This window comes from Molossus molossus, unplaced genomic scaffold, assembly GCF_014108415.1.
Source record: "Molossus molossus isolate mMolMol1 unplaced genomic scaffold, mMolMol1.p scaffold_m16_p_3, whole genome shotgun sequence".
Lineage (NCBI taxonomy): Eukaryota > Metazoa > Chordata > Mammalia > Chiroptera > Molossidae > Molossus > Molossus molossus.
This window is the reverse complement of record NW_023425366.1, coordinates 107,994,601-108,018,681: the sequence shown is the minus strand read 5'-3', so window position 1 is coordinate 108,018,681 and position 24,081 is coordinate 107,994,601. Positions and strand designations below refer to the sequence as shown.

General features: G+C 50.4%; 1 protein-coding gene across 2 annotated transcripts in view; it reads right to left on the bottom strand.

Annotated features, from left to right (window-relative positions):
* The window catches only part of MYH11 (myosin heavy chain 11), a 122,133-nt gene that overhangs the window by 19,646 nt on the left and 78,406 nt on the right, over nucleotides 1-24,081 (bottom strand). For both annotated transcript variants that reach the window (XM_036278637.1, XM_036278636.1), the window contains exons 10-25: nucleotides 18,687-18,782; nucleotides 16,456-16,574; nucleotides 15,817-15,969; nucleotides 14,726-14,899; nucleotides 13,619-13,792; nucleotides 12,063-12,177; nucleotides 11,346-11,539; nucleotides 10,404-10,525; nucleotides 10,231-10,300; nucleotides 9,919-10,079; nucleotides 8,954-9,062; nucleotides 4,265-4,396; nucleotides 3,968-4,174; nucleotides 2,940-3,077; nucleotides 1,789-1,912; nucleotides 1,155-1,326 (exon numbers count right to left, since the gene is read on the bottom strand). In XM_036278637.1, the coding sequence (XP_036134530.1) occupies nucleotides 1,155-1,326; nucleotides 1,789-1,912; nucleotides 2,940-3,077; nucleotides 3,968-4,174; nucleotides 4,265-4,396; nucleotides 8,954-9,062; nucleotides 9,919-10,079; nucleotides 10,231-10,300; nucleotides 10,404-10,525; nucleotides 11,346-11,539; nucleotides 12,063-12,177; nucleotides 13,619-13,792; nucleotides 14,726-14,899; nucleotides 15,817-15,969; nucleotides 16,456-16,574; nucleotides 18,687-18,782 (2,260 nt within the window). The remainder of the gene's footprint in view (nucleotides 1-1,154; nucleotides 1,327-1,788; nucleotides 1,913-2,939; nucleotides 3,078-3,967; nucleotides 4,175-4,264; nucleotides 4,397-8,953; nucleotides 9,063-9,918; nucleotides 10,080-10,230; nucleotides 10,301-10,403; nucleotides 10,526-11,345; nucleotides 11,540-12,062; nucleotides 12,178-13,618; nucleotides 13,793-14,725; nucleotides 14,900-15,816; nucleotides 15,970-16,455; nucleotides 16,575-18,686; nucleotides 18,783-24,081) is intronic.

Below are 24,081 nucleotides of genomic sequence, written 5' to 3'. Positions count from 1 at the left end.
TCAACAGTGACCAAGTGTCTGCTACATGCAAAGCCCTTAGCCAGGCTCTGCTTGGGGCAATGCTAAAGCCAGGGCGCCCAGCCTGGGAGAGGCGCCCAGCAGGGGGGAAGGTGGGACAGGAGCAGCCCTGTTCGAATGGCATGGAGTTAGGCAGTTCATGGAAGGAGCCCTCCTGATGCATAGGGGAGCCGCCTCTGGTTGTGCTCATGATGGATGGAAAGGGACCAGCAGGAGGGAAGGCACACAGGGAAGATTCTGCAGGGCCCGGTGAGCAGGCATGTCGACCGTGCTGTGCTCACGAGTGGGCGGTAAGAGAAGCAGCAGAAGGAATGGGTTAGGGTCAGATGGCGGAGGGCAGGGGGCAGGTGGGCTTTGAATTCCAGGCTGAGATCTGGTTTTTCCTGCACAAGCCGGTGACGACTTGAGCAGTTGTATGACCAAAGTGATGTTACTCGTCGATCACGAACACGGCCATGCAGCATGAACTGAGCTGACCAGGGATCAATCAAAAAGCTTTGGGGCTCGAACCCCAGCTCTGCCTCTCAGAGGCCGGGCGACAGCCACATGCTCCGTCCCCGCCCCTGGCTCAGCTTCCTCTGCAGCGAAGTAGAGGAAAGACCAGCACCTGGCCAGGGGTCTGTGAAGACGCTGCTTAGAAAGAGCTCAGCATACAGCGGGCAGGTGAGCAGTGGCCCGTGTGAGGCCGGCGCCGAGCTGGGAGGAGGGCATATGGCAAAGGGCTGGCAGACCTCAGGGCTGCTGCCTGCCGGCCGTGGGAGGAGCAGGGTGGGCAAAAGCTAGAGAGGGGACTGGCCTTCACAAAAAGGGAGGGAGGGCCTGAGGGAGAGGACGGTCATTCCAGCCTGTTATATGGTGTGCGAGGTGCCACAGAAGGGCCTCTGTGGTCAACTGGAAATGCAGGCCTGGGGTGTGGACAAGATAAGGCCTGGCCAGCCAAGAGACAGGCACAAAGAGGGATGTGTTCGGAGGGAAGAGGGGAAAGCCATAAGTGAGCTTCTGGAGGTAAAAGCAGGCCTTGTAGGCCTGGCCTGGGGACGCCTTGCATCAGATGGAGGCCTGCCTGTAGGAGGAGGAAGACTGGGGCCACTGCGGACAGGCAGGGCCCAGGAACACCCAGGCCATGGCCTCACTACCTGGCCAGGGCCGCCTGCAGCTCCTCCTCCTTCTTGGCCAGCTGCATCTTGAGCTCCGCGATCTGCGCCTGCAGGTCCGCGATCTGCTCGTGGAAGTCGCTGGCCTCTCCCTCCAGCTTCCGTTTCAGCTTCTCTAGCTCCTGCCGGTTCTTCTCCTCCTTCTTCAGCCGCACTAGACGAAGCCAGGGGCCCCTCAGGAGGTGGAAGCCACCAGAGAGACTCCTGGAGGGTGCGCCTTTGTGCTCAGGCATTCCACAGGGAGGGAATTCACGCTCACGCACACACATGGGAATTCACGCTCACGCACACACATGGGAATTCACGCTCACACACACACACGGGAATTCACGCTCACGCACACACGGGAATTCACGCTCACACACACACACGGGAATTCACGCTCACGCACACACATCCCTCGCTGGTGACAGCCATGCCTGCGCCACTATCTCAATGAAGGGAAGTCAGTCCTGGTGAAAAGGACCTTTGATGATTAGTGTGTGTCGACTAAGGGTGATTGTGGAGCCCGGAGAGGATTTCTCTCTCTTGAAATAATCTGCCATTCTGACATTTCCTCTCTGGTTTCCCCAGTTTTAAAATACCAGTTCAAAGCCTCTTTGGGGAGCTGGTTTACCTTCCAGTTCTGAAATCATAGATTCGTGCTTATTTTTCAGTTTGGTAAGATTCTTGGCCTTTTCTTCCTCTTCTGCAAGGTTCGTTGTTAAGTCACTAATCCTCTCTTCAAGGAGTTTTCGCTCCTTTTGGGGGAAAGAAAGAAGAAATACTATTAATCTTCCCACCCCAGGATCTACGTCTCACTTTTAGTAATTTCCAGATAAACAGTTGAAAGGAAAACCCACATTATAACCAAATCCAGCCTAGAGTTTGAAATGGTGAAGAGAAATTTCTTAATTTCAAAAAGTTGGCCATTTCTCACCTCATGCCATTCTGCCCCTCATACCCTCTTCTGCTTCCTCTCACATGCCAGCTTTTCCCTGCCTCAGGGCCTTTGCACAGATGGAGCCATCTGCCTGGGATGCTCCTCCACCCCCTCTCCTTGTAACTTCTCCTGAGTCTTTAGATTTCCATTTAAATGTCACATCCTCCAGGAAGCCTTCCCTGAATAACCTACCTTCACCCCTAGTGCTTTGCTCATAATATGGGGAACACCTCCTTCAAAACCCCATCACAATGGTAATTAACGGTTCTGCGCATGATGATCTGTTTGCTGTATCACTAGAGTATAAGCCTCCAAGGGCAGGGTCCTCCCTCACCGCTCCTGGCAGGTGCCCTCAGACAGAACCATAAGGAGCCTACTCTCAGTGGGGCTGATTAGAAGTTACTGACTAGGGTGGCCTACTCATCCTGTTTTGTACTGGGGCTTTTCTGGTTTGGGTGCTGAAAGTTCCACATTCCAGAAACCCCTCCACCCCAGGCAAAACAGGACAGCTGGCCACCCTGTTACTAACTGGACATGGTCTGTGAGAATGTGCGAGAGGCCCCATAGTCTCAGGTGCATTTGCCTCCTTTGCAGAACTTGGGGGTTCCGTTGGTCATGGTGGAGCTAAGACTGGCTCTGTGGCAGCCCTGGTGCTGGTGAGACCACCAGGGACCCAGCCCATGGCACACTGGCATCCAGATGGCGGTCACAAAGCCACCCTGTCACTGGAGGCCAACCTTTGCTTGGCCTCCAACAGCATTTACTCGGCTATAATAGAAAAGTAATCTGGAACCCTTGTCCCTGGCGAGCCTGTCACTGGAACGCAGATGCTCGGCCCCACTCACTTTTGACAGTTTATTGTTCTGATCATCCATGACCAGGATGTCATCCTCCAGTTTCTTGATCTTGGCCTCGGCCGTGACCTTCTCAAGTTGTAGCTTCTGCCGCGCAGCTTCCTCCTCCTCCAGCTGTTCCTCCAGGTCCTTTGTGGGAAAAGAATCACAGCCTTGCTTAAAAGTCACTCTCATGGAGCCCTGGGGACTGACACAGGCTGGGCCTGAGACCCCCAGTGCTCTGAGGTCTCCTTTCATTGGAAGTAAAGGTTTGCCTCACGGAGGCTCAGTCTCCTCATCTGTAAAATGGAGACAGTGGAAACCATGGTGGTTTTGAAATGTGCCCACAAAATATACTCTTCCCTTCAAAGGCGGATCCTACTTCGTCTCCCCTTGAACGTGGGCAGGACTTAGTGACTTGCTTCTAACAAATAAAATCAAGAGGAAGTGATGAAGGGCAACATCAGTGATCGGGCTGTGAAAGGCACTGTGACTTCTCTGTCCCGTGCTCTCTCTATTCACTCCTTCTGGGCGAAGCCAAGCTGTGAGGACACTCAAGCAGCCACGTGGAGAAGCCCACATGGTGAGGAACTGAGGCCTCCTGCCTACAGCCATGTGGGTGAGCCACGTGGAAGTGGGTGCTGCAGCCCCAGTCAAGCCTTCAGATGACTGCAGCCTCAGCTGACATCTTGACTGTAACTTCATGAGAGATGCTAAGCCAGACCCATCTAGCCAAACCACTGTCAGATGCCTGACTGTGTGAGATAAATGTTTATTTGGGGTGTTTTGTTCTATAACAGTATAATGACCCTTCACACAGTGTTGCTATTAGGAAAAAAATAAAAATAAAAGCACAGGAAAGGCAGGGCAGAACAGAGTGGCTTTAGAGGAGACCCCTGTGGACAGATGGCTGTCCCTCTCTAAGCCTCAGTCTCTTTATCTGTCCACTGGGGATCTGATAAGATGTGCCTCCCAGGTCTGCCTGCAGTGAGGGTCAAGTGACTTGGGACCCATCAAGGGCAGACCCTACAGTGCCTCACCAGCATCTGCTGGGCCATCTTCTTCCTTTCTGCCTGAAGCTGCTGGCCCCGGTCTTCCTCCTCCTCCAGGCGGGCTTCCATCTCATGCAGGATCTCCTCCAGCTCCTGCTTCTTGGCCGCCAGCCGGACCCGCATCTCCTCGGCCTCAGCGTACAGCTCCGTCTCTGCCTGCAGCTGCTCCTGCAGCAGGTTCTTCTCCTCGGCCAGCTGCGCACAGGGGTGGGGAGGTGGCAGGGAGTCCCCCAGGAGCAGGCCTGCTGCCTCCCTCCGCAGCCCCCTCATGCCCCCGCCCAGTACCTGCGAGTGCTTCTGCTCCAGCTCCTTGAGCTCACTCTCTGCCTTCTGCTGCCGCTCCTTCGTCTTCTGCAGCTCATCCTCCTTGGCCTGCATCTCCTCCTCCTGCCGCGTCACCTGCAGCAGGGGCTTCACCTGCGCACACAGTCAGCTCATCGTTTATCTTCATGGCGTGAGGGATACAGTCTGGTAATACACTGTCAGTGCTTCTCAGCCAGGGATGATTTTACCCCCTCCAAGGGGACATGTGGAAATTTCTGGAGACAGTCTCAGCTGTCACAACTGGAATAGGGGATGCTACCGGAGTCTAGTGGGCAGAAGCCAGGGATGCTGCTGAACATTCTAGAATGTACAACACAACCCTCTCACAACAGAGAATCATGCACCCCAAAATATTAATAGTGCTGAGGCTGTGAAACCCTAAGTGAGGGTAACAGAAAAAGGTGCCCAGTGAAAGGAGATGACTTCCCCTTCTCCCATTTAGTCCCACCTGGGGACAGACCACTGCTTCTGACAACTTATGCTTCCTTCCAAGGAGAGAAGGGAAGATAATCCCCATGTCCCGCATCAAGGTCATTATTGTCATTATTATCATTTCCTGTCCGGTCTTTTTCGCTACACATAAACAAATAAACTCAAGAGACTTCCGGTCAAGATGGCGGGTAGGTAAACGCGGTATCGCCTCCTCCCACAACCACATCAAAGCTACAACTAAACTACAGAACAACCACCATTCAAAACCGCCTGAAATCAAGCTGATGGAAGTCCTACAACTACAGAATTAAAGCAGCAGCCACATCGAGACTGGTAGGAGGGGCGGAGGGGATGGGCTGGTCCCACACCCACGTGTGGCGGATAAAAATCAGGAGGACACCTCGGCTGGGAAGGTCCTCCCTGAGGACTGAGGGGTCCCCATCCCACACCAGGTGCCCTGCTCAGGGTTCCAGTGCCAGGAAGAGAATCCCCATAACTTCTGGCTGGAAAAACCAGCAGGAACTGAGGCTCAGGGAGGCTGAGGCAGCTGGAACCCCAGGCAGCTCCTTAAAGGGCCCGCGCACAGACTTATCGGACTCTCTCCCTCTAAGCTTGGAGGGGAGGCAGCTCGAGGGGCACCAGAGACATACAGGGAAGAACTGAGCTGTTTGGCACTGGAGCGAGGGCTGGAGAGGGGGCTTTCTCCTGGACAAACGTGCTGTCAGAGGCCTTTGTTCCTTTGGTGAGCCCTTCCCTGGGGCGGCAGACAGTTGCCATATCTGGGACTCCAGCAACCTGGCTGACACGTAGCCCTGCCCTGGTGATTCCCTGAGGCCCCGCCCCACCCAACTTTCAGGCCCACCCAAGCTGTTGCCACTTGCTTAACCAGAGAATTGGCCTGTCTTGGATCCTGCTTCAGGTTTTCCTAAATTCTTTCAAACAAGAAGCATCTGGTCTCAGATAGCCCCATACTTCTCATTAAGTAATACATAGAAACAAACACAGGGAGGCAGCCAAAATGAGGAGACAAAGAAACAGGTCCCAAGTGAAAGAACAGAACAAAACCCCAGGAAAAGAACTAAGCAAAATGGAGATGCTGAGTTCAAAATACTGCTTATAAGGATGCTCAATGAACTTAGTGAGAACCTCAGCAAGCTTAGTGAGGGCCTCAAGAACATAAAAAAGGACCAGTCAGAAATGAAGGATGCACAGTCAGAAAAGGAGGCACTAACAGAAATAAAGAATAATTTACACAGATTTAATAGTAAAGTAACTAAAGCCAAGAAGCAAACCATTGAAACCATTTGGAATATAAGGAAGCAAAAAACACCCAATCAGAACAGCAAAAAGAAAAAAGAATAAAAAAAAAAAATGAGGATGGTGTAAGGAGCCTCTGGGACAACCTCAAGCGTGCCAACATTCGCATCTTGGGGTGCCAGAAGGAGAAGAGAGAGAATAAGAAATCGAAAACCTATTTGAAACAATAATGGCAGAAAACTTTCCTAACTTGGTGAAGTAAACAGACATACAAGTCCAGGAAGCACAGAGAGTCCCAAACAAGATGAACCCCAAGAGGCCCACACCAAGATAAATCATCAAAATGCAAAAGGTTCAAGACAAAGAGAGAATCTTAAAAGCATCAAGAGAAAAGCAGTTAGTTACCTACAAGGGGGTTCCCATAAGACTGTCAGTTAATTTCTCAAAAGAAACTTTGCAGGCCAGAAGGGAGTGGCAAGAAATATTCAGAGTGATGAAAAGCAAGAACCTACAACCAAGAATACTCTATCTGTAAAGTTGTCCTTTAGAATTGATGGCCATATAAAGAGTTTCCCAGACAAGAAAAAGTTAAAGGAGTTCATCACCACCAAATTGTTATTATATGGAATGATGAAGGGTCTTTTTGAAGAAAAAGATAAAATATATGAACAAACAAAATGGCAATGAATACATATCTATCGACAATTGAATCTACAAACAAAATCAACAGGCAGAACAGAAACATTCTCATAGATACAGAAATCATTTTGTTGGTTGCCAGATGGGCAGGGGTTTGGGGGAATAGGTAAAAAAGGTGAAGGGATTCAGAAGTACAAATTGGTTGCTAGACTGACAAACCTCAAAGGGAAGGGGGTTGGGGGGTGGAAAGAAATAAACCAAAGAACTTATATGCATAACCAACGGACACAGACAACAGTGTGGAAAAAGGCAGGAGGGGGGCGGGAGTGGGGAGGAGGGGGTCAATGGGGGAAAAATGAGGAACATCTGTAATACATTCAATAATAAAGATTAAAAAACAAAACCAAACCTCGAGATCATGGTGCCCAGTTACATGACTTTCATTACTTAAAACTACGCGATGACCCACATTAACAAATGAGCCATTGTTGAATTAACCAGTCTGCTGGTACTGGACATTGAAAATTTGCTGTTGTAAATCAGGCCACATGAACTGGTTTATTTATCTTAGATGGCTTTCTTTTTTTTTATCCTCACCCAAGGACATTTTTTTTCATATTTTGTTCAGATAGAGTGGGAGGGAGAGAAAGAGAAACATCGACGTGAAAGGGACACACTGAGTGGTTGCCACCCACACGACCCAACCAGGACCGGAGACAAACTGCAATGGAGGTACGTGCCCTTAGCGGGAACCGAACCCAGGTCTCTCTGCACCACAGGCCGACGCTCTAATGCTGAGCCAAACCGGCCAGGGCTCGGATGGCTTTCTTAAGTCAGTTTTTAAGAAGGCAGGTCTACAGGGATGACCATTTCCAAAAAGCAGCTTCCTCTTGCAGTTCTCGACCAGGCTGACTCCCGACCCCTGTGCTCAAGCCCAGCCTGTCACATGCACTGTGGGTTCTTCACGCACTCACCCACGTTTGCCATTATCTATGCGTGCCTGTGATTACCTGCTCCCCCTCTTGACTAGAATATTCATAAGGCCAGGCCCATGATGCCTGTTCATGGCTGTATCTCACAGCACCTTGTGCATGCCTGGCGCATACAGACAATAAATATTTGCTCAATGATGTGTCCCTTCACATCAATGTTTCTCTCTCTCTCTCTTCCTCTCTCCCTCTTCCTCTCTCCCTCCCGCTCTGTCTGAACAAATGCAAAAATGTCCTCGGGTGAGGATTAAAAAAAAAAAAAAAAGAAAAAGAAAAAGGTTTGTGCCAATTTACTCATTGAGGGCACATAAAACTGTTGCAACAGAGAATGTCTTTGCTCAGTGGGTCTGTTTCAGCAACAATGCTGCAAGAACAGGTTATACCCAGAGAAACAAACGATATATGGAGTCGCCAGAATGGAGCCCCTGAGAATGGTGTCACGTGAAAAAAGCCAGTCAGAAAAGGTGATACACTGTATGGCCTCATTTACATAACATTTTTGAAATGACAAAACTTTAGAAATGTAAACAGATTAGGGGTTGCCAGAAGCTATGGAAGGAAGTGGGTGTGACCATGGAAAGAAGTGGGTGTGACCATGGAAGGAAGTGGGTGTGGCTATGGAAGGAAGTGGGTGTGACCATGGAAAGAAGTGGGTGTGACCATGGAAGGAAGTGGGTGTGACCATGGAAGGAAGTGGGTGTGACCATGGAAGGAAGTAGGTGTGGCTATGGAAGGAAGTGGGTGTGACCATGGAAGGAAGTGGGTGTGACCATGGAAGGAAGTGGGTGTGACCATGGAAGGAAGTAGGTGTGGCTATGGAAGGAAGTGGGTGTGACCATGGAAAGAAGTGGGTGTGACCATGGAAAGAAGTGGGTGTGACCATGGAAGGAAGTAGGTGTGACCATGGAAAGAAGTGGGTGTGACCATGGAAAGTGGGTGTGACCATGGAAGGAAGTGGGTGTGACCATGGAAAGTGGGTGTGACCATGGAAGGAAGTGGGTGTGACCATGGAAAGCAGTGGGTGTGAGCATGTAATAAAGTAGGTGTGACCATGGATGGAAGTGGGTGTGGCTATGGAAGGAAGTGGGTGTGGCTATAAAAGGATACTGTGAGGAATCTTTGTGGTAATGGAAATTCTCTGGATCTGTGTTAAAGTCATGGCTATAACCCATGTGCCAAAGAAGGTGAGCCTTCATCACCAACAGGCAAAGTTTGATCTCAAGCCCTCAGCTGCACACCCACTGTCAACCACCTCTGGTCCCTCACGGGAGTATCTGGAGTGAAGACCAGGACTGGGCGTTCTGAGAAGCTGGGCAGGGCCCGGAGCACCCACCTTGGTGAAGAGCCTCCACCACTGCCAATTCCGCAGCTTGAGGTAGGCGGCACAGTTCCTCTGAATCACCTTCATGGCTGTCAGCTGCTGCTGCCTCTTGGCAAAGGCCCTGGGAGGGGGACAGGGAGCTGTGAGAGGTCCTGGTTGGCCTGACATGTGTCTCGCCATGTTGTAGCATCCCACCCTGCAGCATTCTGAGAGCAAGACCTGTTTACTTCACTTGCGATTTTGTGACTTGCATGGGGACAGTCTTTCCTCTCCAGCTCAGGTTCTTCCAGAAGCTCTGAGCATCAGCACCAGTATATTGTCTGGGTACAAACCACTCAAATCATACGGAGGCAAGAACATTTCTCAGTGGGCAAGGAAGAGGTCCTGCCATCCTTTTAGGGGTGTGACTTTCAAGGACCTTAGCCCTCACATGACCCCCAGGCTTCCCAAAACAGTAGGGGTGTCAGATCTTCCAAGACCCTGCCTTATGAATCCCATTTGGACAGAAGGTTACAGACACAGCCAAATCCTCTTTCCTCAGATACTTAATCATTTTCTCACCCTCCTAAAATGATAACCAGGCACAGATCTCAGCCCTCTTTAGGCAGAATTTCACTGACTCCTCATAAACAATTCCACGAGGCAGGAATGAATATGCTCGTTTCCCGTGGAGAGACCTGAGGCTCAGAGAGGTAGAGTAACTTGCCCAAGGTCCATCAGCAAATAAGACGGGGAGCCAGGATGAGACCTGAGGTCTACCACTCCAGAGCCTTGGTCTCAGCGCCTTCCCGCCTGCCCTGCTGACTAGTGTGTATATTAAAACAGGAGCATGTCTTCCCCCCTAAGAAAAAGCTGCCGCTCTGTCAGCCCAGCACCTTCAACCAGATGGCCTCTTCGAGCCAGGGAGTCAGAGCGAGGCCAGAAAGCCCCCTGAAAGTGTGTTTCCCCTCTGTGTGTGTGGGGAGGCAGGTCTTTACTTTCTGGCCAGGTAGCCACGACACATGGCCTGGAAAGCCATGATGACATCGGTGATCTTCAAGTCTCGCTCCTCTTCCAGGTGGGCCAGGACCCCAGTCCGAAAGAAGATTTTGCTCTGTCCGATTCTGTACAAGTTGGGGTCGAGTTCTAGGGCTTTGATCTGCAGAAGGAAGGACATGAGTTCCCGTTCTCGGCCATGCCATGGGGTCGGGGGTTCAGCCTGCTTAAGGTCAAACCCAAAGCAGCTCCCGGCAGCGCCACCAGAGCCTGGGAGGTTTGCGGCTGGACTCCTGGGGTGGGGCTGGGCTCACCATGAGAATGCAGGCCTGCTTCCCGTCCATGAAGCCTTTGGGAATGGCATTTGCAGCCAGGATCTCGTAGCTGGAGACACAAGGCAGAAGTCACCCACCCAGCACCTCTGAGCCGTCCCTCCCTTCGCCATCTGCTCACCGACCGCCCGCCCTGGCCTACCCCGGCGGCTCACCGTTGGCGGAACTCCTGGAAGACGATCCTGTTGGGGAAGCCCTGGCGGCAGATCCGGATGCCTTCCAGCACCCCGTTGCACCGCAGCTGCTCCAGCACCAGAAAGGCGTCCAGCTTGCCGGACTGCAAAGGCAGGGAGGGCAACGGACCACCGGGGCTGGGACTCGGGGCGCAGCAAGCCCCAAATCTCAGGCCTGGGTGACCCACCTCACCAGGATCACTAGGGTTAACCAGGTGAGGTCTCAGCTGAGCGTTCAGGCGGCATCTCTTGTACTTGGTGGCACTAGCATCACCTAGCTAGAAACTGGGGCTTCTTCCTTGTCACCTCCCTCTTCACTCCCTGTCCATCACCAATTCTGTAGCTCCTACCTCCCAAATATCTCCCAGCTCACCCACTCCTCTCCACTGGCCGCCGTCACTGCCATCCACTCGCCACCATCTCCTGCCCAGACAACCTCCACAGCCTCCTGCCTGGTCTTCTCCCTCCCCGTCCTGCCTCTCCCCTCACCTCCCCACTCGGTTTCTAAAATGCACACCTGATCGTGACATGCCCTACTCTTAAAGCCGAAGGCAGAACTCTGGTGCACCCACAAGGAACGCCACGGTCCAGCCCTGCTCCCCATCCGGCCCATCCTCACAGTCCCTGCCTCGCACCATCGCACAGCGACATGAGCCACCTACCCACCGTCTTCATGCCAAGACCCTTCATGAATTTCCTGCATGCTTTCGTTTCACTGGTCCCTCTGCCTAGGATGCCCTCCCCACCCTACTCCAGGATGGGGGCTGGGTACCAAATTCCCAAATTCAGACAACCTTCGACCGTGTCAGATGGAGCCCTTGGGGTGGGGTGTTGGGCTTTCTTCTTGCTCCTCTACTCCTGTCTGCCTCCTTCTCCCCCACGGACCCTGATGATGTCCCCACGGAGCCGGGCGGGCAGCCTCACCCTCTTCTCGTGGTTGGGAATGATGCAGCGCACGAAGTTGGGGGTGGTGTTGCGCAGCGTGGTCATCAGCTTCCCCAACTGCTCCTTGTACAGCTGCCCCACCGTGCGGAACATGCCCTTCTTGGTCTTGGAGGCGCTGGGCAGCGAGCTCTCTGTCATCTTGGCCATCTGGTCCAGCCCCACAATACGGTCCACTGCAGGGCGCGTCATGGGCAGCATCAGCCTCTGGCTCACCCAGGGGCCCCCCACCCTGAGGGAGGAGACGCTGGGCCCCCATTCTTTCCTCAGCTGCCAATGCCTTCTTTACAGCAATAGGTAAGGGGAGGCTTGGTGGACTGCCTTCCAACTACTATCTGAGTGGAAAACCCTGAGCTCCCGAGTGACAGGGAGTGAAAGGCAGAGATGACACAGAAGTTTGGTCTTTCCAACTACAGCAGGGGCACTCTAACACATCATGTCCCGGACACTGTTTCCTCCATCATTACCCTGATCTCGGACTTTCTCCCTGGGGTCCAGGTGTGGGGTTGAGGGGCTCAGAGGTCACCACTCGGAAGTGGCTGAATCTGTCAACAAGACATCACTAGCACCTGCCAACACTGCCCCCTCCTGCAGCCCCCCACGGCCCGCCCCTCCTGGGAGCAGGCTTGGCCCGGGCCGCTGCAGGAGGTGGAGGACGCCGGGTGTCCGGCTGTGCAGCTCCAGCAGGCAGGGCCTTACCGTCCTTCCACAGGTCAGCCACAAACTTGTCTGAGGAGGCGTTGAGGAGGGAGGTCACGTTGTCATTCAGCGGGTCCATGTTCTTGGTCAGCCAGGCGCTCGCATTGTAGTCCACCTGCCAAGGACCACCCCCCGTCAGGTGCTCCTGCTTCAGTGACAAACTAAGGGCAGGGCCCGAGTCCCTCCATTTCCCTCCCAGGTCTTTCAGGGTCAGAGAGGAAATGACAGCGGCTGCCATGATGAGAATCCATAAACTCCAATAATGAGACCAGCAGACCAGGGCTTTAAAGGGCCTTGTGCCCAGTAGGGCGTCAGCCAATGGTCGGCACTGCTGGAGGCCTCGCCCGTTCCTTGTGTTCCCCTCGGAAGCCTCTCGGCAGCCTTTCCCAGACCCGGGCGACGCCGGTGCCCTCCAAACGGCAGTCAGTACCCTCCCTCCCATCTGAAGTTCTCCTGCATCTGGGGGACTCTGCACAACAATTCCAGTTTTTAAATGAAGTTTGGGGACCTCTTCTTCCCTCTTTGATGAACAGAAGTGTTGTAACTGGGACATTTTGATACATGATGTAAATTCCCAACTTGAATACTGATCGTGGCCCGGAAGGAGTAAAATATCTCTGGTGGGTTATGAGGGGGTGTGGGTTGTTATGGTGATGGCCAGGCCCGATCTGAGAGAGGATGACAAAGGGACCACTTGTGAAGTGGGGAAAAGAAAAGCGTCACCTCTATGTGCCTAAAGGAACGGATAGATGCTCCCTTGACTATAGGCTAGGAGTTGGCAACCTTTTTTGGTCAAGGCCCAGATCGTCAATATTTTCAGTTTTGCAGGCCACACAGTCTGTCACAACTACTCATCTCTGTCGTGATAGCATAAAGGCAGCCACAGATGTTATGTAATCAAACGGGTGTGGCTGTGTGCCAATAAAACTTTATTTACAAAAACAGGCTGTGGTTCAGATTTGGTGCAGGGACTATAGTTTGCCAGCCCCTGGTTTAGGGCATTGCCTGTTCCCATGATGCAGTGGGGATACTGGAGGGTCAATAAAATAAGATTCTGTAAGCCAGACCAAGCTATGTTTTTCTACATCATCCAGGACCCTCAGGAGCCACAGGGAACGGTCCTGTACATTAACAGCCATGAGTGAAGATGAGGAGGAGGAGGAGGAGGAGTTGACAATGACAATGGACAACCATCACAGACTTCCCTGGTCGCCGCATGCTGGCAACAGCAAACCCAAAGCCATGATAAGGGAGATTCTTGTTAAACACAAAATTGGGTTTATTGGTCACTCCATCCCGGTTGGCTCTTCTAGTTGGGTTTAACTTGTAACAGGAATGATATAAAGTCTATATAAGGAAGAACTGCCCGGTCACCATGATTGGATTATATATATCTTGTCCCTTACAGACACTTAGACAAATCATAAATAGACCTTGCTCAGAATTTGATTTACAGCAGACACCTTTGGGTTCTGCCACTAGCAAGGTGTTCCCATACTGAGCATCCCTCCTGAGATCCCCGGGACAGAGAGCATCCTGGGACATGCAGCTGGTACCTTCCCGGCATAGTGAATGATGGAGAACTCGGTTTTGTCCTTGAGCTGCTTGGGCTTCTGAAACTTGGGGTGGTTGCCCTGCTCGGAGCACAGCTTCTCCACGAAGGACTTATCTGTGGCTTTGGGGAACCAGCACTCCTCATCCAGCAGGGCTAGCACGCCTGGAGGGTTGTTCTGTGGAGAACAAGGATCATAGCTAGGGCGTCCACACCTCGGCCGCCAGGAAAGCTAGCCACCCAAACATACGCGAAGGCAGCCCTCTAGCTATTACCATATCTGTCTACACATAAAGATGGATTTATACCTTCTTTATTTTGGTTTCCCTCCCCGGCAAAATATATCCCCAAATTACCATGGGTCCAATGGACCAGCCCTGGGGATATAAGGGCGGGCACCAACAACAGACTGTGTTTGCTGCTGCCCCCTGGTGGGCAGCACACACAACATCACAAAGATTTCACACTTCTTGCTTTATCTGTAAGTTCACCTCAGGGTACCTTTTAGTAAAGTGCTTCCCTGTGGGAGACAAGGTGTCAGCAGCGCAGTCTAATTTGCACATGCCGTTTCCTCTGCTGGAATGGGCTTCACTTTCTGGACTCAGAACTGAGAAGTGTTTCCCCTGCTCTGTGTAAAAGTCATTCTCCACGTTGGCTTTATCAGGAGCTCAGTGGCTTTGTCTGTCTGGTTGTGTTTTCTGCTCCTCCAGGAGGGCAGGGACCAAGTTCATCTCATCTGCAGTTACATACCTCGCCCCTAAAGAGGGGCCTAGCACATAGGTGCTCAGTAGTCATTCAACAAGTATTTATTGGGCACCTACTATGTGCACGGTTCTAGGTGTTTAGGCTACATCAGTGAACAAAATGGACCCCTGAGTTTGTAAATAAATGAATGGGAAGGAGGAGAAGGAAGGGAAAGGGAGGGAGGGAAGAAAGGAGAAGTAAAAAAAAAAAGAAAATACCTTTGAGTTACAATGTGGGTTAAGGGGAAGTGTGATTGAGTTCACAGGGACTCAGTGCTGGGGGAAGCGTGTACACGCGGAGAGAGGGCGGGGTCCACATGCCAGCTGCAGGAGGCCACGCGTGCATGCGAGTATGACGTGGCCCTCACCGGCCGCTCGATGAGCTCGATGCAGGGCTGCAGGTCCAGCCCGAAGTCGATGAAGTTCCACTCGATGCCCTCGCGCTGGTACTCCTCCTGCTCCAGGATGAACATGGTGTGGTTGAAGAGCTGCTGCAGCTTCTCGTTGGTGTAGTTGATGCACAGCTGCTCGAAGGAGTTCACCTGAGCACAGGACAGTGAGGGAGGCCCCGTGAGCGTCACGGATGAAGTCAGAGGATTCGGGGCCCTGCTCTGCAGAGAAGCTCCACCATGCAGGGAGCCCCAGGGCCTGATGCCCTGTTCTGCCATTTCAGCATCCAGAGAGGGCTTGGGCCCCAGCAAAGGCTGCCTAGAGTTCATGGGGGCTGGCAAAACTGATCTATTCTCATGCCACATGGTCTTTAAGGATGCTTATCTCCTCCATCTACACAATGATCTGTGGAAAAAATAACCGTGTAAGATATTTTATCACCCCCATTTTGCAGTTGTAGACACTGAGGCTTGGAGAGGGAATAATTCCCTAGTAGATAGGTTTTGGAATATCCGTCAATGTCAAGACTTTCCCTTTCATTGAGAACGTCCCTCCATCCCATGGGAGTGAGATCCAGTAGCCATGTTACACCATATGAAGGCAAGACCCTGAAAATAGGGCTTGGCTCTAGGTGACAGGTGGCCCAACTCTGGTGAGTAAGAGTCAATAAGACTCAATCCCAAGATTTTGGTTGGAACTGTTGGAAACAGTTGGAACTGGCTGAACTGCCAAGGTTGCGGAGAGGTCATCGAGAGCTGTGGCAGCCATCTTGCCACCATGAGGTGGAGGACAGTGGGGGATGGGAGAGGATGGTGGAGGAAGAGGGATGGCAGGAAATCAGGTCCTGCATGTTGGATTCAGCTGTACCTCTAGCCTTCTCTGTTTCACAAACTAATCCATTCCCTGTTAGATTTCTGTTTCCCACCCTCAAGGATCTAACCTTAACTAGACAGCCTCCCACCCTACCGTAGCCATCTGCCTGCCTTTCTCAAAAATAATAAATTCTACAAGGAGACGCTTCATCCCAGAGAGCCACGTCCATGGCTGCTGTGATCCCACCAAGCTGTACCTCAAAGATCTCAAATCCAGCAATGTCCAGGATTCCCAGGAACGAAGCCCCCTGCCGGTGGGTCTTGTCCAGGGCTTTGTTCACACGGGTGAGGATCCAGCGGAAAAGGCGCTCGTAAGTGGCCTTGGCCAGAGCCTCGATGGCAAAGTCCGCCTGCAGGGGGAGCAAGAGAGCACGGTCATTCCCAAAGGGCTGCGTTTCCACATGAACTCAGCTGATGGCTCAGAGTTTTCTTCTTCTTCTACTTATAATAAGTCCTTAAAAGAACAAACAAATAAACAAAAAAGGAAACTACACTATCTCTGCAACCAGTAGAAAGTAGCAGTCAGAGAGAGCATGCTCAGATCCACGGAATGACTGTGCGGGTAAGTACCTACTCCCTGTCAGAGACAACTGGAACAGAGAGGAGCCTGTCCCATCCCAGGGACCATTTCACGGTGCTCAGTCCTGGCTCCAGAAAGGGTACACAGTCATTTCAAAATCTTTAGAGGTCAGACCTTGTCCATACAACTAAGAGATCAAGATGAGGTCATGGAAAGATAAATGAATGGATAGATAAGTAGATCAGTGGATGGATGAATAGGTGGGTGGGGAATAGATGGAAGATTCTGCAGAAATAAATGGCAGGTGCATCATTACCTGTTCTTTTGTCTGAGCTTTCTGTACCACGTCCCGCCCGACTTTGATACGTGGGGTAAGAATGGCTCTGGTGAAATCCGTCACATTAATTCCCATGAGGTGACAAACTTTCTGAGCAGCTGTGGGGAGACAGGAAGCATATTGAGTGCATGACCAAAGAGAAGGCTTGGAGTGCCTTCTCACATGGGGTGTTTGTGGTCTGTGTGAAGATTTTTGTTGTTGTTGTTTTGAGAAATGGAGCATGAGGATCGTGAACATAGCACAAAAAAGTCCTAAAAACTGCCGTCATTAGTGGCCCACCCCCAATGTTTTGCTGAGACAATGGCAGGATGGGACGGAGGTATGCTCCATCTGGGGGCTTAAGGTCCGACGAGTCTAGGTCCAAGCCCTCGCCCCCTCCCCACATCCTAGCCATGGGATTTTGGAGAAGCCATTTCGCTTCCTGGACTTGTGTTTTTCTGGGCTTGTAAAAAGAGTCAGCTGTGTGCTACCCTGTGGGGTTAACAGGGTTGTATGAGACAAGATGTGTCAAGTGCCTGACATACTGTCAACCATGCAGTAAGTATGTGTTCCACCATTCCAAGATCTGTGTCGCAGCACTGTTTGTTGTGACAAAATGCTGGGAGCAACTTGAATGTCCGTTAATATGGGAGCAGACAAACACACCATGGTATTTTCATGGGATGGAATATCAAATAGCAGTTAGAGGAATGACCTTTTCTCTTTCTCTCTAGACCAGTGGTTCTCAACTGGGGATGATTTGCCCCCACGCGATGGACATTTGGCCAAGTCTGGAGGCATTTTTCGTTGTTAAAAATGCTTCCAGACTTGTTTTGCTCCTATGGAGAAACCCTGATCTAGGCAATGGTGACTACAGAGTAGGAAAAAAATCAAGCTGAAAAAAAAAAAATGATGTCTTTAGTGTAATGTCATTTACATAATTTAAAAGGACACTCACAAAGCAACACTATATATTGTTCCGATCCATGTGAGTGAAAGTATACAAATAAGACTGAAGCGTGCGCAGTGAACACTTGTGGTTGCCCGGAGGTGCGGGGAGGAGACTGGGGCCCAGTCTGGGGAACAAGGGATGCCAATGTTATCTCTGCTGCTTTGTTTCATTTGAAAGACAAAGCAGTATTAGAAAAGATTCACAAATGCCAATTCTGGATGGTGGACTCGTGGGTTCCTGTTATATCAGTGTGTGCATTTCTGCATTTAAACACGTCTTCTCAAAAAAAAAAGTCTTTATTAACATGAAGACTAGCGTTGCGTGCTAGTGTCCACGTGCGAGGTGGACGACAGAACAGAGTGGTTCCAGGAGTTTCTCCTCATCTCTTTGCGACAGTGCTTTTTGGGATTCTCTTTCCCTGAAGGTCTCTCCTGAGCGAGGGGTCCTATAACTTGCCCTGTTGGGGAGTGTAACACGTGAGAAACATCTGCTGTGTCTCAGGGTCAACTCCAGGGGCTTTGCAAAAGCAACACAATATCCGGGCTGGTGTTGAGCTGGGAACGTAGGAACCCTTTCGGCTCGGCCACCAACACGCACGCTGGTAGCCAGGCGATGTTTTCAAAACATAAAACACTGCCTACTTGCAGGTAGGGCCGTCAGATTTAGGAAAAAGGAAAAAATACAGGATGCCCAGTTGAACTTGAAGGTCAGATAAACAACAAACCCTCCTGATTATAAGTTATGTCCTAGGCAATATTTGGGAATATAATTCTGTCTTGTAGAATAATAATTCCATAATATAATTCCCATACTAAAATAGGTGTTTGTTGTGTATCTGCCATTCACGTTTCCCTGGGCACCGTATATTTTATCTGACATTTGTTTGCTTGAGGACACGGGGAAGCTTGAGGTCAGTCTCCCTGGCAAGACCACAGGTGTCATTAGAAACGGGCTGTTCCTGTCTCCGTAGCTCAGTGCCCAGCATACAGTCCACGCTGAAAAATATTTCTTAAACAAAACCTATGCGTGGGGGTTTAGAATTGATGTTCCCTCCATTGATCTAAAACCATTAGTTATTTTCTCCCATACTCGGATTCAAGAACTTCTCACCGTAGATCTTCAGGGAAAGGTTTGCAAAAAGAGAGAAGTCAGCGAAAATAACTTAGTTTAGCTCATGTCAACACCCCCACAAAACCTCACCCAGAAACTCAGCCGAAGGCTGGATGGGACGCTCCCTCCCGCCACCCACGGGGTCAATGGCTGGGGCCAGGGGCGGCACCTGTGTTATCCGGCATGGACGCCTGGTCTGTGTTTCTTTCCTTCTTGAAGACGATATTGCCAAGCTGCAGGACGGACGACACCACCTTCAGGACGGCTGGGGCGAGGAGACAAGAGCGGGTAAGACACACACGGCAGCACCACGCTGCTCTGGAGGTTTGGTCTAAACGCCACTGGGCAGCCGACTTCTTTCTCAGGAGAGTCCGTTCTGAGCTTTTAGGAGAGAGCCGAGTCCCCCCACTCCCTGCTGTCGGGGGACAGACCCTGGCCGGGGAGAGGATTGCTAAAACCCTTGCACTACAGTGAAGACCATGCTGGGTGGCCGGGGTTGGCAAATGACAGCCCGTGGATCAAATCCAGCCCAGAGCCTGCCACTTTCAATAAAGTTTTATTGGAACACAGTGTCAGTCTGGTTTTTCTGGAACACAGCCACACTCGTTCCCTTACACATAGCCTATAGCTGCCTGTACCCTTTGATGGCACAGTGGAAAAGTTGGGCAGAGACCGACGACCCGCATGAGCTAAAATATTTACAGGGCAGCTTTTACAGAACACTGTGTCAAACCCTGCTCCAGAGCAAGGAGAATGAGTGATTTACTACAAAAACCACTCAACAGCGGTATCTCACACGCACAAATGCTTACAAAATACACCAAATGCAACAAGAACGCACCACATTAGGCCATTTAGGAAAAGTTCCAGAACAGGCAAAACTGTGCTGTTAGAAGTCCGAATAGTGGTTACTCTTGGTGGGGGAAGCTACGAGAAGGTTCGTGAGGGAGCTGGCGGTATCCTCTCACTGAAAATGGGTGCTCGTTGCATAGGTGTGTTCAGTCTATAAAAATCCATCAAATGCACACTTGCAACATACACAATTTCCTAAATGTAAATTCTATGTCAATAAGAGGATAAAAATAAAGCCAAATCCTGTACTTCCTAATGTAAGCTGGCTGGGTGTGCAAGATGCTCATGGGGGGATGAAGAAGGGGGACCTGTGTTTCCCACTCGGTCAGGTGTCTCCAGACAAAACACTAAGTTCCCAGACCCTTGGAATCCTGGTGACTCCATACCCAGGCCATGTTCCTGCTCAAATGGGTTCTGTGTTTGAAATCCCCTAAGACCACGAGTTACTGGAGAGCGGGGCTGTCCTCTCACCTTTGTACTCCCAAAGCTAGTCCAGGGTCCAGACACACATGGGGAGGGAGGGAGATGGACAGAGGGTGGATGACAGATGGGAGATGAATGATGGATCAATGGGTGGATTGATGGATGGGTAACATGGACAGGTGGGTCGATGACTGATGTATGTATGGATGAATGAATGAAACGATGAAAGGAAACTGAATGACAGATGGATGCCTGGAGGGATGGAGGATTAATGCAAATGACTGGCTTTGGATGAACTCAGGTGCAAATCACCTAGGATTTCCAAGAAGCAATCACTGTGTTCCAGAAATAAATCCTAGAAATGCCAGCCTTCTCTGGTTCCTCAGGCCAAACTAGGGGTGACGGCCCTTGACAATACCTTAGGGAGCCTGGCCCAGCTCAGCAAAAGAAAGGCCCAGCTGCCAGCTGATTAACCACCGCTATTCTCCCATTCAGCATTGCAGAAATCAGTTCCCCCCAAAAGAACAATGTTGCTGTTGACAGGACACTGCCAAGGCAGTTTCTCTTAACTATAACATCTATGACAGGGGCTTTGTAAATTGTCCAGGACGATACTCATAGGTTTTAAACTGCAAGTCTAAACTAGGGATTGCAGAAAGGCCTGCAGGGCCCAGGGAAGCAGTTTAACTCGGGGCTTCTCCACCGTGGCCTCTCCACCGTGGCACTACTGAAAGTTAGGGCCAGCCAAGTCTTTGTGGTCAGGGCCTTGAAAGTTTAGCAGCATCTCCCGTCTCTAACCACTAGATGTCAGTAGTGCTCCCCTTCCAGAGTAACAACCATCAAAAATGCCTCCAGACATTGGCAGATGTTCCCTGGGGAGCCAACCCATCTTGGTTCAGAACCACTGGTCAAAATGAGCCAAGGGGACTGCGGGGACTCCTGGGGGCTACAACCCTGCCTGAAGGGAAACCCCTGCTATGCCAAGCATGGCCCTGGGGGAGACGGGGCCAGTGCTGCCCACTTCTGATTTTTGCAAAGGTTATAGAAACTCAGATCTCTGTGTGAAATCTACCCATGTGTAAATGTGCAAGCCAATTTTGAAAACTGTGGCGGCTGTGGAGGCCAATCTCTCCTGTGGGCTCAGGAGCCGCAGTCTGCACCTTCCGGCAGAGATAACGTGTTCACCACAGAACGGCTGCGACTCCCCAGCCACAGGAGGCGAACCAAAGAGCTGGTGGGCAGAAACGTGGCAAGCTGGACGGGGCTACACAAGTGGCGAGGGTGCTGAGGGCAGGCGGTCTGGGCAGAGGTTGAGCGCAGGCACTCAGGAGTTAGAAAGTCCCGAGTTCAAACCCCAGCTTTACCTCACCGAGCCTCAGTTTCCCTACCTGCAAAATAGAGATGGTAACAGTAGTACCTGCTTCATGAAGTTTATGTCAGGAGAGATGACCAAGCAAGGGGCCTGAGCCAGGGGGGCTAAGTCATGTAGCCACCAGTAGTGGGTTTAGCAGTGGCCCCAAGAAGATATGTCCATCCGGAACCTGTGAATGTGACCTTATTTGGAAAAAAAACATTTTTGTGGATTTAATTAAGTTAAGGATCTTAAATGAGATCACTTCGGATTAACTTGGTGGGCACTAAATCCAATGACAAGTGTCCTGAAAACACACAAGGAAAAGACCCAGGGGAAGGCGATGTGACAAGAGAGGCTGAGGCGGGAGAGATGCGCCCGTCAGCCGAGGGATGCAAAAGAGAGTGGGCGGTGCTGGAAGCCAGGAGACAGGCATGGGCTGGATTCTCCCTAACAGCTTCCGGAAGGAACCAGCCCTGCTGACACCTGGATTTTAGACTTCCAGCCTCCAGAACCGTGAGGGAATAAACTCTCATTGCTTTAAGCTGCCCAGTCTGATGACTTGTTACAGCAGCCACAGGATACTAATCCACCACCCTTTATGACTGAGGACTAAAAAGCGGGTTCCCAACACGTGGCATGTGTACTACCAGGGATTCACAGGATAGATGATCTTAGGTGGTGTGTGAAACTTAAAAATATCTAATAGTAAGTATTTACTCTAATTTGTTAGAAATAGTATAACCATGCAATTGGTGATTTTACAGAAATTGTTTAAGACAAAGCCCAGAGCACATGAGCTGTAGAAAGCCACCCTCTGCATCAAAATATTCTGCCAGCAACAATACAGATGGAGCCTGGAAGTGGCATCGATGGCAATGGCCGCAGTCTGGGAAACGGGTCTAGCCTGTGCCCGGGTGTGTCTGAGTGCATGGGCACTGCAGCTACAGGCCAGGGGGTCACAGCCTGGCCCTGTTCTTAGCAGCTGTCTTGCCATTTGAAGGCCCATAACAACACCCATCTCATAGGACTGTTGTGAGGACTAAGTGCATCGCACCTCAACACGGTCAGTGCTCAGTAAACACTATTGCTACTGATGTCATCATTATTACTCCAGTGCTACACTGTTGCTAGCTCTCTGTGACCCGGAGGGACTGTGTCTCCCTCGCTGAGCTCCAGGAAACAGAGGGGCATGTTCACCTAGAGCCTGATGAAGCTCTGGGGCTTGAGCCTCACTCCCACCCCCACCTCCATTCTCCCTCAGCCTCTTTGTAAAGGGTTGGAAGTAGCTCTGGATTTGTAACTGGGGTCGGTGTACATATGGCCTAAGTCCATGACCTGTGGAGCTCAATCATTTCCACACCCTCACCTTAATGTTTGCTCTATCTGCGTACCATCTGCTCCATTATTTACTTAATATTTTTCTTTACATCCACATACTTCTCTTTCTTTAGATTTACTTTAATAGGAAACAATCTCTCTCTTAAGTGAAAAATCAGCGTCCCCTGCCACGAGTCCATGGCAATTATAAACATAAATACAGGGAAAATAAAAAGTATTATCAAATTCTAGCAAGATGCTGGGCTTGCCCAAAGGGCTGGGCCTGGGCTCTACTCTCTGGGGTTAAAAGGGAGATTAGCAAGTACCAGAGAGGGGTTGAAGAACCAGTAGGTGCCAAACTCTCTCTTTGAAAGTCTTCAGGAAAAAAAAAATTGAAGAGAGCAGAGAAGGAAACTATGTCTCATGGTGGGATTCTGTGTCACTGATGATGTGAGTCGCATTTTAGAATATACTATGCTCCCTCTAGCCTTGTATACTTTGACTCTGACACAAATTTTTAAGAATTTAAAGGACAAAAACCACCTTCCCACAGACAAAAACAGAGAGCAGTGAATCACAAAATAGGGCTCGGGAGTCCGCAAGACTCAAGAGTGAGTCCCAGCTCCACCAGTAACTGCTGTGTGTCCTTGGGCAAGTTCCTTCACTTCTCTGTGCCCAGTTTCCTCATCTGCAAATGGAGGATAACAACAGCCACCTTATAGAGTTGCTGTGATTAAATAATGCATATAGAGCACGTAGTGTATTGCTTTGTCCCCTGATGTCTTCACTTTGAATATAAGCATTTCCATAAAGCCAAGGTTTTCCTAATACAACTTAAATGGCCCCATCATTCTATTTAATCAGGTCAAACAATAATTTCATAAATCCTTTATCAATCAATATTTTAGTTTGTTCTATTTTTTTATATTTAAATAAAAATAGACATGGGACCTTAAAAAAGGAGGTGATTTAGAAAATGCTTGGCACATAGCAAGTACTTAATCATTGCTTGTATTTTTTTTTAAAGCAAAAGATTAGAAGCAAAACTGATTCATGTCCCAAATAAAATGAATTATTCTTGGAGAGCCCATGTCATTCAGAAAGGGATGTTAACATAAGATTCTGACACGGAACCCTGGCCAAAATCCACAAACACCGTCCATTTGTCAACTGACCCATGAACCCTTCTTTTTCTGGGCCCCCCATTTATCTCAGGAGGAACTTCTCTCCCTAGAGCTGCATTTCGGCAATCTTAGCGCTATTCTCGGGCTCCGAAGGGGCGTGGGAAGGAAGGGAAAATTTCCACAATCTTGTCCTGGTGTTCCCAAAAGAGAATAACCTAGAACACTGGGGCACATCTAACCCAGAAGGAAAAGTGTTTCTTGAAGTACAGTGTGGAGACCAAGCAAATCTCTTTGAGCCTCCCTGTTCTCAGGGGAAAATGTGTTTCTTGGTCACTGATTGATGATATTCATCAATATTGGTCCATCACCAGAACTGCCTTCCAGGAAGAGCCCAAGTCAACCCGCCGCCTCAGTTATTCCCCCTCCCATATTCTCTGCCCACGTGTCTTGATGAGGCCAACTACCTCTCTACCTCCAGGCCCAAGAATGGAACA